Source organism: Nycticebus coucang, chromosome 4 (genome assembly GCF_027406575.1).
Source record: "Nycticebus coucang isolate mNycCou1 chromosome 4, mNycCou1.pri, whole genome shotgun sequence".
NCBI lineage: Eukaryota > Metazoa > Chordata > Mammalia > Primates > Lorisidae > Nycticebus > Nycticebus coucang.
Genome location: NC_069783.1, coordinates 101217931 through 101235141, shown reverse-complemented (window position 1 = coordinate 101235141; position 17211 = coordinate 101217931). Strand labels below are relative to the sequence as shown.

Below are 17211 nucleotides of genomic sequence, written 5' to 3'. Positions count from 1 at the left end.
TTAACTTATTACTAAAAATAAAAGTTATTTATATCTTTTGAAATATTGTAACATTAAATCCTGTATTTCAGCATTATTGGATTTTTAACTACATATACCATTATTTTTTTTGTTTCTCTGGAAGACATTGCTATAAAATTGGCTCCCGTTACTAATAAACTCATTTTATGTCCTTAAAGCTTCTTGTGAAATGACGTATGCAATAGCTGACTGAAAACATTGGCCTTAAAAGTTCATTTTTGTTTGCTTCTATAAAGTTGGGACCCAGATTTTTAGGCATACTGATGAGTGAGGCATACATTTGGAAACCAACAAACCAAGTTGCGACTCTCGGTCTTTTCCGAAAACCATCATCTCTGTAACATTTGGGCAGATGATTCGGTGCAATGAATTGGAGGTTTCTTTTCCACAAATTCGTAAGTTGACATTCTAACCCCAAAGGTGATTCAGAGGTAGGAGGACCACTGGGAGGTGATAAGGTCATGGATAGGATTAGAGCCCTTATAGAGGAGATCCCCGACAGCCCATTTGCCTCTTCTACCACAAGGACAAACCAAAAACAGCCATCAGTGAACCAGGAAGTGGTCCCTCACTGGATGCTGAATCAGCTGATGCCTTGACCTTGGACTTTCCAGCCTCTAGAACTGTGAGAAATAAATTTCTGCTGTTTATAAGTAACCCTCTTTATGGTTTTTGTTGCAGCAACCAGAATGGAATAAGACATTCAGCCAATCACTTTCTCTAGAAAAGCATAACATTGGCTCTTGTCTATAATCCTAGTACTCTGGGAGGCCAAGGAAGGTGGATTGCTTGAGCTCAGGAGTTCAAGACCAGCCTGAGCAAGAGTGAGATCCCATCTCTACTAAAAATAGAAAAACTAGCTAGGCATTGTGGAGGGTACCTTCAGTCCCAACTACTTGGGAGGCTGAGGCAGGAGGATCACTTGAGCTTAGGAGTTTGAGGTTGCTGTGAGCTATGATTCCAGGACACTCTACCCAAGGCAACAGAGTGACACTTTGTCTCAAGAAAAAAAAGAAAAAGAAGAAACATACACCCTTTCTGCACCTTCATTAGCAACCCCTAGCCCTGTACCAACAACCTCCTTGGTTGCTCACAAATCACGTGTCTTGCCTTGTTGGGTTAGGAGGTGTGCGTGCGCGTGTGTTTTCTGCTGGGAAAAGGGAAGCAAGAAATATTGAAGGGAAGAAACATCTAGATGCTATTTCTGTTTAGTGCACCAGAATGTTCCTTGGTTAGTGAGCTTGGAGATATTGCAGCATCAGAAATTTCATGGATTCCAGTACCCTGTGGGCAGGCCTGAGCCTTTTCTTCCCCACTGCAGGATCTGTGTATTTTCATTTCCTACAGAGAAGGAAATCAGATTTCCTGGTAAAATCAGATTTGGACAGAAATACTTAGTTTGCAACTAAATACATTCTTCTTTTGTCTGCAAATAATAAGGCTTCCTTTTCTGCTTAAAGAGAAAGAACAGTGAGTTTTAGTATTTGAGGAACACATTGTCCTGACATTAAAGCAAACTTCAAGAAGCTCTTTAGGAAAAATCATTGTATCGTTGGAAAAACATCTGATTTCAGAAGTTTGCAGTTCATGTATATAGAGAATTTATCAAAGACAGTAACTTAATATGTTTTCCTTATAGTAACTGAAGTATACATTGATATATACATTTTAACATTAAATGAAACTATACTTTCAATACAAGCTTAATTTAATATTGATAAGATTCCTAGTACAGTTTTAATACCTATAATGTATATGAAGTTAGTCCTCTCAAATTTCTAAATGAATATTTTAAAATCATGTTTTCTTCATTTTTAACATAGATTCCTATTATGACTGAGTAACTCCACCTCACAAAATATTCTGAGGAGTCATTATTGAAGAGTTGACTCTTTACTGCAATTAAATATGAACACCTTATTCAGAGTTGCCTATTACTTATTGATAATCATTTTCAAAACATTTAAAAATAACTGCAAATATGTTTTGACTTTTGGTAATAAGGTCATTACTTGGAAATCAGTAAGAGCTTGACTAGCTTTTTAAGAAATCCCATTTTGTTAATAAATGCAAAGCTAGGGAGGGTTAGAGGTATTATTCATCCTCACATAGATCACATGCCCAAAGCTTTCATTCGCCAACCCAATAAAGGAAGAGAAAGATTCTGTCTTTTGTAACTTTTTTAAGAGATGTGTCCTAGAACTTTGAAGGGCTTATAAAAAGAAGGTAAATAACCAAATGTTTAAACATTTTTTAAAACACCAAATAATTTCCCCCTTCCCTGCTTCCTGGTACTGTTGTACTGATTTTATTTTAGTGTGTACACTTCCAAATCTAGACCATCTCTAGAACATAACATTTTGTAATGAAGGAACCTCCCTCAATGCTGAATGAATGAGCCAGAGAATGAATAGGAGGCTGTGATGTGTGTCATCTTACAGACTTTCATCTTTGACTTAACTGGTCTCACATGAGGGCACTTCACGTTACATCTGCACAGTAGTTGAGAGGTTGGGCTCTGCAGAGATCGTAATCCAATCTGGACCTCACCACTCAACTAACTGTATGACCTTGAGCGAATTACTCAACATATCTAAACCCCAGTTCTTTCTTCTCTAAAATGAAGATGCTAATAGTATCTGTAACTTGGAATTATCATTTGCCTAAGCACACTAACTAATATTTACTATTTATTGTTACTGTGACATGCCTTAGCTAAAACTTTACACTAGATCAAGTAAGTCCATACTCCCAAATAGAAAAGAACTATTTTTTCATTAAGATCTTTAATCATAGTGAAAGTAGACTTATGTTTTCTTTGATACAGAGGTCATATAATTGCTTCACAGAGGTTTACCATAATTTATGCCTTTCTTTAGTTGAATATTTTGGTTGTTTTAGAGTATTGGATGTTATACAATCGTGTTAAAGACTCATTACCATATTCATGTACTAATACAAACTGTGGTATGTTCTGTATGTGACTATATAGACTTTTCTTTCCTTTAAACTATTTCTTTCACATGAATTCCTAGGAGTGTTAGTGCCAGTGCAGAGGGTACAACGTTTTGATGCGTTTTGGTAAGAGCTGACGTAGTGCTTTCCCAAGGATTACCTGGTTGAGTTTCTTGTTAGACTCCACGTTTGTCCTCACAGTTCACAGAAAGAGGCACGCCAGTAGATGTGTAGGAGATGGATTACTTTTACCTCTTCTTCAGAGAAGCAGTAAACGATTTTTACATGTGTTATTGGGCTGTACATGTATTTTTTTTTTTTAATTAAAAGGATGTAACATTGATCTGGGTAATTTAGAAGATGCATAAGGACTCCTTTCTTTGGAACAGCTTCATTTCATTAGGTTCCTTACTGAGCTCAGCCCATAGGGAGCTACTTGTTCATATGTGAGGAAAATTTCTCTCTTTTATCCCTAGTTGGCTACTAGAGATTTTATCTTGTTATTTGGTGCAGGGAAGTCATTTTTACTGTGCCGTGGCCTGACTGAGGATGAGGAATAATTTACTTGGAATCCCACAGCTTCCATTTTGCCCTTGTAGCAACAGATATTTTTACAGAAGGTGAGTGACATCACCTGGACCGCTTTGCCACCTACATGCAGCAGGGCAGCCAGGCAACCCTGGAGCACCAGCCTCTCCAGCCTGGGCACTGGCAGGCCTTCCAGCTGGTGGCCCAGTCCAACACACACACAGACATGGAACTTGTGTATCATGGTCCATTGCCAGTTCTTTCAACAGCTGGAACTACCAACACCTCCACCCTCCCTTTTGTTAAAAGCAGCCACTGTGGATAATACTATAGCTATCATTTCTGAAATTCAGAGATGCACATGCTATAATTTCAGGCTATTTAATATATGTGCAAGAATGATAGGCTTGAAAACAGGGCATAACTTCATTTCTTTTCCATTTTATATTGCATTTCAGCATCTAATTTTCCAACATATCATTCAGACTCAGAACATTAACATAAAATAGTAAGCCACTTGACATCCGTATTTGTAATGTGTGAAATGCGTCACAGTTTTGTATTTTTAGAAATGACTTTTTGCATTTACCTGTAAACAATGAATTGTGAATGGGTGTTAGCAGCAAATAATGCAATGTAAGGGAGCTAAAAATAGGCCTTCTAGTAGTATTCTTGGATTATATTATTTTATCTAATGTGTAGAGGCTTCTTAAATTGCATCAAGTTCAGGTTTCTGAACCATCTTTTAATTAAAAATATTTTCTGGAAATGCCACTTAAAAAGCCATTTTCTGTTTTTAAGAAATCTTAAGAGTAGCTCTCCTAATTTTCCATTTTACCAGTGAATTCATAGAGAAACCACAAAGCAGCTGCTAGATTTCCCTTAGCCTGGCATATCTAATAAACTCAGCCTTTCCCCTCATTCAGAAAAATGTATTACACTGTTCTATTCTCAAATTCCTACTTTACCTCACATATGAATTATGGTCAAGTGTTTATGATTGATTTTAGCTAGTGGGTTTTTTCTTGTGGCTTGCATAATGTTCTATTTTATATCCATAGCTCATCTTGCTATTTAATGAGAGGATATTGTCATCAAGGAGCATATTCTGTTATTCCTACTGATTTTGGATGTTATTTTAAATATTCTGTCAGGTGAAAAGGAAGCTAGTTTTGGTGTAAATACAATTAAGCTAAATGCTAAAAGATTACACTATACTAGACTCTGACAACACATCAAATATATCTCTACATGCAAAAGAAAGATTTATAAAGGAAGCCTCATTGATTTAGAATTTGTGATAATCTAAGCATAAATTAAAGTTTGCATCTTATCCAGGTTTTAGAGCAAATAAATAAGTGTCCATTCTGCCTGTTACACTGACTCATATCATATGACATTTTATGAAGACCAATTTTTAATTGCTTTCATAATTATCTTACATTATATAGTATTTAAAAATATGCAGTTTGGCAAAAGATTGCCTCTTGAGTCATAATTGCCTGGAAAATACTAACACTTTTTTTCTTCAAATGAATTCCTCACATGGACTCATTTGTAAAAACTGGCAATGTAAGAAACTTGACATTAATTGAATTCTATTTAAAGATTTTAAACAGCTGATCAAATGTCCATTTGATTAGCTTAGAAAAATATATTTAAAAGTGTCTAAATATTCACGTGCCTATCAAAAAGTCCAGCTTCTTGTGGGAAAGCCATAAAACTTTTATTAGTGATGAAAGTAGTTAATTTTTGGTAGTCCATATGCAAAAATTACTTAATGTAAAAGTACCATAGGTGATTTTTTTTTAAAAAGTTATCCTTTACTGAATTGCATAGCATTGGATTATTTGTATTCTTCTTGCATTTTAGGTAATCCCAAGCAGACATGAGATGAAATGAAAAAAAAAAAAATCAATAACATTTTTAGCAAACCAGATGTGAGTTCTCATGTCAGTCTGGCATGGAGAAATGATTGTGAAGTGATGTGATATTCTGGGTTCATGCCTGGATGGTATCTGTGCAGAAAAGACAGCCTGGCAGGCTTGAGTACTTACCCTGAGAAGGCTGCTTCCAAGGTTAGCCCTTAGTTGTGGTGGCTGGGAACTTGGATTTGGGAAGTTTCCCACCCTTCTAACTGATAAGAGTGGCTCAGTGGTCTGTACTGTTTCTACAAGAAACATGATTTATATTTGACACTTGCTTTCCTTCTGGGAGCCCAGAATTTTGGTACATGCGAGGCACAGACTGCTTACAATACTAGCTCTCAATAAAAACTCTAAGCACTGAGTCACTAGAGTCTCTAACAAGCTTCTCTGCTTGACAACATTTCGCATGTTGTTACCTTAGTCATTTCTGGCTGCTGTCACATACCATAGACCAGGTGGCCTAATCACCAGAAATGTATCTCTCATAGTTCTGGAGGCTGGGAAGTGGAAGACTAGTTGGCCAGTTTGGCTCCTGGTGAGGGCTCTCTTCCTGGTTCAGGACTGGCTGGCGGCCTTCTTGCTCTGTCCTTCCATGGTGGTGATATAGAGAAAAATCATCTCTGCAGCATCTTTTCTTATAAAGTCCTTAATCCCATTCACAAGGTTTCCAATCTCATAACCAAATGATGTCCCCAAAGGCTCACCTTCCGTACCATCACATTAAAGATTGGGGTCTCAACATGTGCCTGGGGGCAGAGAGACACATTTGGTCCATTAACAGCTCATTGCTAGGGGAATTAAGTTTCTGTGTGCCTCCCCTAAGAGAGAACTCTGGAAGCTTGCTCCTGGTATTCCCAGGCTTTCTTTGTGCACTTGTTCCTGGTGCTAATTTTGCTTTGTGTCTCCTTCATCATGAATCCTAGACATTGAGTACAACTATATACTGCATTTGGTGGGTCTTCCTCCCAAGGCTCTGCACCTAGGAGTGTGCTCCTGGGGGTGTACTTCTGACACAATACCTGATTGGTGAGTATTTGGGGCACATCTGAAAGCCATGTGCTGTTGGTATTTGTGTCATTATGGAGGACAAGGCTCAGTGTCAGAAGGTTGCAAAAGAGATCTGATGGTAGTGTGTATATTTCTCAGTTCAACATTTAGAATACGTTCTTCAAGTCATCCTAAGAATGATCTGGTCATGGGCTTTCTGTCTGTTTTTAAATTTAAAGATGAGATTTTTAGTTTTGCTTAATTTAGCTTTTTTTGGAAGAAAGCTTTTGTAAGTCCCTAATGATTAGTACTGTGCTCAGCATTATGAACGTTGGATTTAGTTGAAGAGTCAGTCACCTCCAACAGCACTTAAAGACTCTCTTCCTCCCCAGTTTTGTTCCACCCGCTGCCTAAAGTATCTGCTCCCCACATACCCTCTTCCCCAACACACATAATCATAAGAGCTGTGTAAGAACTGTTATATACCTCAAATTTACCCTTCAAGTTTTTATATATAGTTAAGGACTATTAACAGCTCTTGGGATAACTGATGTGTAGATTTAACCATATTAAATGATAATGATTTGTTTATTATACAGTATTATACTGAGTCTGAACTCAAGTTTTTATTTTTTACTAAAATAAAATGCAAAGTATGCATATGACAAATGCATTGATCATGCTGCCTTAAGAAAGATTTAAAATGTTCAAGAATATTCTCTTCCTTTCATACCATAAATCTCCTGTCCACCTGTCACATGTACCCAATGAACTGTAAATTAATTTTTTCCTTTCCCCTTGAAGTTGCCTCTATACCAAATCTCATGTCCACACTATAGCAGCTGTCTCAGAGCAGATTTTGCTATTATTTAAACTTTAGAGTCCACTAGGGAGACTGTGGTTCATAGTTACAGGAAGCCACGTACTCACATGAGACTACAAAGAAGATACAGAAATCGTTGTTGCTAAATCTGTCTGTTAGGCAAACATCAGAAGAAGCTATGCAGATAGTGCAGACAGGCACCCACTCATTAACGTCTATTGCTTTTCACTTTGGACTCTTGCAAACTGACAAATTATTTCTGAAGCTCTAGAAGTTATTTTAAAATATAAAGTGCTCATATAAGAAAATGCTAAAAGTATACATTTATTGAGAGCATAATTTTTTATCTTATGATACAATCTATATTGTACATTTAGCAGATACATGATTTAAGATATAACAATTAACTAGCTGCAAGAGGAAAAATTTTCCATGGAAATATTTCTAGAAAAATTAATCAGATTCAAAGCATCCGCTAGCTTTTTGAGACCAAGAAGACTGAAAGAATGTGAAGGGAAACAACCTCTGGGTTCTTCTTTCTTTGGTTTGGGGAGAAGTTCAATTCTGGATTAGCTGTCAACTTGCAGAATGTCTCACTTCCTCTGAGACAGCTTGGTGGTCCATCACCAGGGACTGTTGAAGCACATGTGTGTTATCTCCAACCTTGGTCTAGCAATGTTTATTATTGGTCCACCACTAGATTAGTGTAGAAATTGAAAGTATTTAGATGCTTTATAGCAGTGTCCCAGAGCTGTGGCATCCAAATAGGTGATCGTTTTTCTTTTTTTTTTTTTTTTTTTGTGGAGACAGAGTCTCACTTTATGGCCCTCAGTAGAGTGCCGTGGCCTCACACAGCTCACAGCAACCTCCAACTCCTGGGCTTAAGCGATTCTCTTGCCTCAGCCTCCCGAGTAGCTGGGACTACAGGCGCCGGCCACAACGCCCGGCTATTTTTTGGTTGCAGTTTGGCTGGGGCCGGGTTTGAACCCGTCACCCTCGGTATATGGGGCCGGCGCCTTACCGACTGAGCCACAGGTGCCGCCCCAGGTGATCGTTTTTCTAATAGTTTATTGTTACTGTATTTTGCAGAAGTATTGGTCTATGATAGATTATAAATTTTTTTCTAAATGGCCCTTCACCACAGACAGTTTAGACATTCTTGATAAAAATTCAGATTCCAGGATCTCAGCACAATGCAATGGAAACCACATTTCTGGGAAGGAGGGCAAATCCCAAGAACCTGCATTTGAACAAGCTGCAGGGGTCATTCTTTTCATGCTGAAATTTGAGAACTTGGGCTTTAAGGGGAAGGCCACTGTGTGGTGGCACACTTTTCCTAGGTAGAAGATTGGCTTTTGAAAGCCAGTCCAGCGTAAGAGCCAAAGTTGCAAAGGTCACAACTCAGACACAGTTGACTCCAGTCCACTGATGCTGATATATTATTGGCTCTGGGTGGCAGGGACCTGTGGCTTTGGGGTATGTAGTTCCACTGCCAAGTCACAAGATGCCTTTGTGCAAAGGACAGCCTGAGGCTACCTCACTGCCATGTGTAGGGAAAATGTAATAAATAATGTTGATCTATCATGTCTGCAATGTGAAGGGCACCCCTTCCAAGGGGCTTCTGTGTGCACAGCCAGTGCAGCAAATGCTGGGCCCGGGGTTGGGGAGCTGGCAGTGCTGGGCAATGCATAGGAACTTGGTCCACACCCCCTCCTTGGAAGACACGAAGCCATTCTCAGCTGCACACAGGCTGTGGGAAAACTTCACCTCCAGAGAACATACACACCAGAGAATTAAGATTTAAAGTTACTGGAGATCAAAGAATTTCATTCTCCTGGACAGATGGCTTTCTCATTCACAGAGTCGGTTCCATGCAGATGCCTTTGTACAGGGGAGGAACATGTTCATGGAGCAGTAGTCGCTAATCAGGAGGAGGGAGGTTGCATGTTCCCTGCTGGTGCCTGTCCCACACACTGGTATCTGTCCCACACACCAGTGTCCAGGAGACCCTGCCTCCTTGTTCTCATTTGGTGCCACCTGAGCCACAGTGGATTTAGTCCAGGCCCTAAGGAGACATGACAACCAGGTGGTGAGATCGGACATGGAATTGGGGAGGAAACTGGTTGACCTGGGTGGAAAGCAACAGGAACTGACCAGCCATTTGAAGTTTTGACTGTTGCCCTTGAGAACAAGTTTAACTTCTTACAATTTGAACTGCATAATCTCCTCTTTGTTAGCAGTGTATATTACTCTCTGCCACAATATTCTAAAGTCTTCTAAACAGTAGACCATTGCTGTCTTTTCTCCTGTTTCATTCTACCCCTTGTCCACCAGGAAGCCCCTTGAGCTTTAGGCTTCACCTCCTATGGGCAGTCTTTCCAGATCCCCCAGGCCAAATTAGGTACCTTCCCTCCTCTCTCTCTCTCTCTCTCTCTTTTTTTTTTCTCTTCCTACATAAGGTTGTTTAATTTCCATGCCTTTATGTGGGGTTGAACATTTTTGTTGGAGTTGAGTTCCACATTTAAAGCCTTGTGGTAAGGTAAGATTTCAATTATTTTGATTCCATTGAGGTTTGTTTTGTGTCCTAAGATATAATAGGTTTGGAGAATGTTCCATGGGCCCATGAGAAGAACGTGTGTTCTTTAGCTTTGGGATAGAGTGTTCTATATAGGTCTGTCAAGCACAGTTGTTCTAGGGTCACATTTATGTCCCTTGTGTCTTTGTTCAGTTTCTATTTAGAGGATCTGTCCAGTTTTGTAAGAGAAGTGTTAAAGTCCCCTGCTATTACGGTGTTATGGGTTATCATTTTGCTCAGACTAATTAAGTTCTGTTTTCAGAAATCTGGGAGCATTTAAGTTGGGTGCATAAATATTTAGAATTGAAACATCTTCTTGTTGTATTGTTCCTTTGATCAATATGAAGTGTCCATCGTTGTCTTTTTTTACTGTAGTTGCTTTAAATCCATTTGTATGTGAAAATAAGATTTAACTCCTATTTTCTTCTGAATTCCATTTGCCTGAAAACTTGTCTTCCATTCCTTAACTCTGAGTTTTAATTTGTCCTTTGAGGCTAAGTGTATTTCCAGAGGATAGTAAATAAATGGCTTGTGATTTTTTATCCAATCAGCCAGTCTATGCCTCTTCAATGGGGAATTTAAGACATTAACATTTATTGAAAGAATTGATAAGTGTGGTGATGTTCCAGTCATCTTATTCTGTGAAAGTCCATTGCTTAGTTTTAGCTTTTGCATCATTGTGGAAGCTAGGTTTTGTCATTGTACTTTCTGAGTGCTTACTTTGCTGGCAGTCCATTGTGATGGTCAGTGTGTAGAAAAGGTCTTGTTGTGGAAAACTTTCTTAGTGTTTGTGTATCAACAAAAGATTTGATTTGTCCATCAACTTTATTGCCTCTCAGTGTCTCTTATACAGGACTTCTCTGCTTTGAGATTTTTGTGATGCAAACATGGTTAATCAATTGGGGAATGTGACTCTTCTGGAGACAAATACTGGCTGTAACAGGAATTAACTGTGTGGCTTTTTGTTTTTTTCATAACATGGCTATCCCTTTCAGAAAAATGGAAGAATAGCATGTTTTTTAAAAAAACATTCAAGTTAGTGATGGTGATGGTAGGCAAAGAAAGAAAGTCTATTAGCTTAGATCAAGGATAAGATTCATACAATGATGATTAGCTATTGTGGCTATTTGAAACATTAAAAAATAATTTAAAACTTCAATCCTGACATTCAAGTGAGAAAAAAAATAATGTTGTTAATAATATTCTTAAACTCTATGTCTCCCTAACTCCATTTCGTTCCATTCAAACAATGAAAGTATTTTTATAATAGCTATTCCATTGTACAGTTCCATTTTACAACTTTTCAAGCAACTGTTATATAGTCAGTTTATAATCGAGCAACTGTTGTATAATCAACTTTTTATAGTATGTTTCTTTGGAACACAACATCCTACCACTACAAACCAAATGGGATATGTATGTCAAATGTGATGCAGGATAGTCTGATTTGGGATGGCAAATCTGTCCCCATGAGTGTGTCCCCATGTGAGTTCAATGGCTTTTTCTTTCTTTTGTTCCCAGGCCCACATTAAGCAACTGAACCAATGAAAATATAGACCATTGCATCCCAATAGGCCCCCACACCCTATGGATTTCATGCATTCCATTTAGTGGAAGGAAGTTCTAACATTGCAAATGTAAAGGTGACAAGAAAGTGAGTGCAAATGAATGTGTCTCCAGCCACAGTCATTCCCCATGGCCACTACCCCAGAAAAATGATCATTTACCTTTGGAGTTGTTCATTGGGTTCCAATTATTATCATTTTCTTAATGCCAGGAATCCTCATCATGATGTCTATGTGCAGAGAGGTGCATGTGTATGAATACATCCCGTCCATCCGGCAGACAGAGCTTTGCCACTACCACGAGCTGTACTACGACGCTGCCTGCACCCTTGGGGCCTACCATCCACTGCTCTACGAGAAGCTCCTGGTGCAGCGCCTGAACATGGGTACCCAGGGTGACCTGCATCGCAAGGGCAAGGTGGTCCTGCCGGGCTTCCAGGCTGTGCGCTGCCCTGCACCCAGCCCAACTAGTCCACATTCTTAAAAAGGGTCACTTGGGAATCAATGTGCAATAAGGTACGACTGTCGTACTTCACAGTCACAAAAGAATACTTGAAGATAGATTTTAGACGATGTAGTTTTGAGTCTTTGAACTGTAATTTAGTGATGGTCTCAAGAATTCTTCTCTTCTTAAGCCATTGAGTATTTATTACTGCTTTGAATATAGAAATGGCATTAAAAAAACTCAAGAAAGATGCCAAGAAAAGATAGTGAGAAAGAAAACAACTGTATAACCATGGGTATGATACCTCCAAAAATGTTAGCCTTTTCATATGCCATGGGTGCCCTCAGCAGAGTGGTTTCAATTACAGGCTTTGGTGATACTCCTGGTCTTGTGAAATGCTTTCTATCTGGAAACATCCATCTTGAAGTGCATTATCTAGAGCACTTAGTGTGTCACCGATACGTACATTCATCATTGAATAGTCTAGAGTTTATGATCAACCTTTGAAGTATCACTCAGATGTGTTCATTTTAACAGCAAAAAATCCCTGCTGTAGCCCATCAGGTATTTCCCACTGTTGCATTCCCCACCTCCACTTCCCATTGTGTGGAACGCATTGCTGTCTGTGTACCAAGACAGATTTCTAAACCCATAAAACATCCATCTTTCAGGGGCTCCAAGGAAAAGTGAGATCCCTTACTGCATGACAGAGGAGACCCTTTGTTTCCCTGCAATATTCTATGACATATCCAGGAGCATATGTGTCACTCAGACGGAGAGGAACACCACTGGCGACTAATTCGAGACCACGGTGCCGCAGAGGGGCCCTGGGGCTGCCTTGTACCCCTTCACCTGCAGGTCTGCCCCACAGCTCTTGCTGTAGCACACGCCCTGCAGGAGAAGGCAGGGGACACCTTGCTCCTTCTACACTAAAAGAACTTCAGAGCCATCACCCAGTGCTGCTGGGGATGAACACCTCTCCCTTTTATATGGATTTCTTGCAGGTTTTTATCAGCTATTGGGAACTCAACAGTGACTGAATTTTCACTAACTCTTCCTACAGACAAACATTTAGGAAACCAGTCCTCGTTTTCACAGATATGTTTTATGTCAGCAGCCTGACAAAGCCATATAATGAAATAAATTGTGTGAAAGCATTGCTTTTTAACAAGGAAAATGTGTATATGCTTCAGAGGAAAAGACAGCTGGAGGGAAATTTTCATCCCAATGGATGAAATTAGCTATATTTGGATTTTTAACAAAATCTCTACTTTTGTCACTGGCACACTGGAATTTTGGGGGCTGTGAATGTCATGCAACTGAAACATTTGTATAACTTAATTAAACCTGGTATCACTTCATGATATAAGCCAAACATATCTCAGTGGTGTAACGACTTGTTGACAACGACAATAGCAGCTTAATTAAATATCTTCTGTCTTGGAAATCGAGTGACTGTCAGGAGGGTTTAGTGGAAAAGTTGTATTTGTTGCAGGATTGTTTGTTTTTCCAGAGTGTTCTCTGGACCACTTTTTTGAGCAATAATGGTTTGCAGAGACTCACAGCTTCTGCTTGGTTTAGTCTACTAAGCAAAAATCAAAGTAGATAACAGACATCTCTCGTACCTAATTATAATAGTGAATTGGGAGTAATTAAAATGTTTCAATCATGGCAATATCCAATAAAAGCCCATTTTGAGAGTTCCATTAGTAAGTCTACATGATAACTTTGTCCTGTACCTTAACTTATGCCTGACCTGGTCGAGCTTCTTTTTAAGCTCCAAACATGGTTATGTACCTTTCTAATTTCTTAAAAGAGCTTTGTCTCATCCACGTGTTTACATGTGTATGGTAAGCTCAGTAACTCTGGAACGCAGATGAGGTAGCTCTGATGTGGGATAAATAGTCCTCCTACAATCCTTCCATCTTTCTGGATCTTCCAGGCTTTTCCTTTCAATGCCCCCAAGGATTAAAGTTCCATTGTCTTCCAAGTGGATTTATGTACAGGCATCCTTATTATCCTGGACAATCCCCCACTGGTGCCATAAGAAATTGGTTAGGGAATAATATATTGAGGTCAACGTAAATATTCAAATTTAAAAGCCCCAGAAAACACTTCAAAGATTTTTAAATGGCATTTCATTGTAACACATGTACTTTTAAAAGAATAAAAGAATACTTTCAGTTTCACTGAGGGTCCAAGAAAGATTGAAGTGCATAAAGGAAATTTAATTAAAATGTTTGAATTTATTATGGCCTTAAAGACTCTTAAGAATCAGGGTCTGTTAAAACATTCAGAAAATGTGGTATACATATTAATATAGTGTTGGCCGGACACTCTTTCATTTAAAAGTTTAAATGGTTTAGCTCCTAAACATGGTTGGGCAGTTCTAGTTAATGTGATGACTGCTTCCAGGATTAGCCAACTGGGTCCAAAGTGGCAATATTTTGCCAAGACATTGATTCAATCCTTACGTGCACCATTTGCTGAACTCCAGTAACCCCACAGCCCTTCTGTGAAGTAGTTAACAATAAAGGTCACCCCACTGGATTCCTCCTCCTTGGCTCTGTCCCTTTCAGAGTCTTCCATCCTTTGGGGGAAAGGGAAGCTGATACAGTCCTCATGGTGCAACACGAAGCCGGTAGGCATTCCTTTGTTCACTGACAGGACTAACTTCGCATTACTTGGCATTTCAAGGTCATTTCACTCTATCTTTTGTTGTGGTTGTTATCATAAGGAAGCAAATGGTGACCCAGAAAGACAATCCCACTATATCGAGATTCTCCTTGGCTTGTTTCTCCAGCTGGTCTCACCAGGCAAGAGCATACCCTTTAGGGCCACAGCATTCCATGGAATTCCTGTGCTAGTCCCGGCAGCTGACCTCCCCATTCCATCCTTACAAGGCTACTTTGTGTTCAGGACCAACAGGTGGTCAGTTAGAGGTTGTGTTAGAGGTATGTGCTAAAATGGGTGAGGAAAGGGCTTTTATAAGCCTGTGGATTACATGGCCTTTCCTCCTCTGCCTGGACACAAGCCCAGAGGGCCCTGCCTCAGGGACAGTATGTCCCAGTGTCTCATCCTGTCAGTCTTTTGGCCAGAAACGTAATTGATCCAGAACTCTCCAGTAGGCTTTGGCCAGTGCAGCCATAGCATCTGGATGAAACCAATGCTAAAATAACCCTTACGTTTTTCAAAATTGGGAATTACAGTCACTGTGTCATTGTCTGTCATATGTGCTTATGCGCCAGTTCATTCTGCTAGAACAGATGATAGGTTGTATTGTTGGCTGACCCTTCTGAGTAGGGACGCTGACATCTACTGAATTAATTGGGTCCTGTTCAGGTGCATTACGTGGGATCAGTCTAGGATGAGTAATGGTATGTGATAGAAGAATTTTGTACTCACAGAAGACACGATTAAAGTCCTCTCTCCAGCTTTTCTTACAGATCAATGCACAATGCATGTGGCCAAAGGTACATTTGGCCCATTTCTGCTTAGCTAAGGAAAGAGACAGAGAAAAGGTATAGAGTGGGACCAGGAGAATTATCAGAGAGATGGGAATGAATACATAGGCCAAATAGCCTAAAAAATGTATTCTATCATAGCATCTGTTTCAATTTAGGATTTTCTGATAGTTTAGAACTCTTACCAAGTGATTCTGTGACTGACCAAGGCAGCTCCATTTAGAAATTAATTGCTTAGATAAAACATGCCTGAGTTTACACTTGTGTTTTATACTCTGAATATTTTCATTGTGAGATTATTATGCATGTTTCTGTCCCTTGGGCATTATTCACACACTTGGTAAATGAAAGGTATTTCTCTGTCAGTTCAAGGAAATAAAATGTAAATTCTTGTTTTAAAAATTGAATGAAGTCTTTTAGGGAGAAAAAAATAGTCCAACATATTCCTATATGCTTGGGCTAATGGAATTTAAAGAATTAAAGTCCTTGATGGAGTTCTTACTCTTAGTATAAAAGGTGTACGTGTAGTTACATAATTGTATATATACTTATCTACACACATGGTGGATTTTATATTGCCTTTTTTCATCAATTTTTTGACTGAAATCTTTACACTAAATTTTATTTTAATTATGTAAACCCTAATTTTTTAAGAGAAGGAAGCAAATGTTCTATGTCCTTCTATTAAACAAAATTAACCCTCTATCCTGCCTCCCCACTCTTACTCTGCATATCTTGGCTACATTAAAAAGGTCTAACAGAGATATTTAAAAGGCACTATGAAGGTGGAGCATTACCTTCATATTTTATTCTGATCAGAAGCCTGATTGAATGCTGAACCTTGAAGAGAAGTTTATCCATCGCTCATGGCTTTCAAAGATTAGAAGAAACACTTATGGGTTCTATGGAAAAACATCTTCTTACTAGGTAGGTTTCAAACAAAAGAAAGTGTTAAAAATCTAACATTTATAATACACATCCTGTTTTACTCTGGGTGAAATACTTTGGAAATTCTTCCAGTGGACACCAGTGAACTTTTTTAACCACTTTGAGTATGTTTTTGTATAATAATTTTTAAAAGGAAATGTGTACTCTTCCAACTAATTAAGGCTTGAAGTTTTCCAGGAGTTGCATTTAAAAGGTGTTTGTACACATTTTAACACTTTGATATTTTCTATTTTGGTTTTGTATATTTTTATGTGTACACAATGTACAGATTTTGCTCTTGTAAATAAAACCTGTTTTCATTTGTCTAGAAGTTTCTCTGCTTGAATTTGTTGAAGTTACACGTGCAGGCAGGCAAATGGCAAAATAATGAACCATCCCTGGGACGAGATGGCACAAAGCCGAAATCTCATTAGAAGACTGAGTGGCAACAGAAATAACAGCAGCAGGCCTTCAGCCTAGGAATTACGGACACAGCTGGGCCTGAAACCATAGGTGGATGGAGTTTTTGGTTTCAGGGACTAATTGCCGCATACAGGAGAATGAAATTGGCAAAATCAAGAAGAAAAGGCTAACAATCTTGACGTTGACTTACTAACCCAACATTGTGATTAACATACAGCCTTGGGAGACTCTTCCCCAGCTTGACAGGGCTTTAAGTCTTAGAAAACATAAATAAGTTATTAGAGGAAAGTCTAGGAACAGCTGAGTCACCTAAAACCCACCGCAATGTCAAATTAACTTTGGTATTTTCATACTTAACCATAAAAATCAGTTTATTGGGCTCCTGGAAAGAAATTCTCAGCATTTAGTTAGAATGTGAAGGAATTCTTCAATTAGGGGAGGAATTCTCGAATTAGGGGAGGCTTCAGGGAGCCTGATGTGAGGACGATGTGAGCAGGTGGGGAATTTGGGAGATGTCTATCACCTCGGACAGTTGCACTGAATTGGAAAGGGCTCCCACCACCTTTGCAC

General features: G+C 39.0%; 1 protein-coding gene across 2 annotated transcripts in view; it reads left to right on the top strand.

The window, feature by feature from the left end:
* Positions 1 to 16549, top strand: part of ST6GAL2 (ST6 beta-galactoside alpha-2,6-sialyltransferase 2) — a 56627-nt gene extending 40078 nt beyond the window's left edge. Inside the window, exons 6-7 of one of the 2 annotated variants that reach the window (XM_053589891.1) lie at positions 11595 to 11898; positions 12499 to 16549. In XM_053589891.1, coding sequence (XP_053445866.1) covers positions 11595 to 11866 — 272 coding nt within the window. In that variant the 3' untranslated portion in view covers positions 11867 to 11898; positions 12499 to 16549. Of the gene's footprint in view, positions 1 to 11594 lie in introns of both variants that reach the window. The other variant, XM_053589890.1, reaches the window with a different exon arrangement.
* The last annotated feature ends 662 nt before the right edge of the window (positions 16550 to 17211 follow it).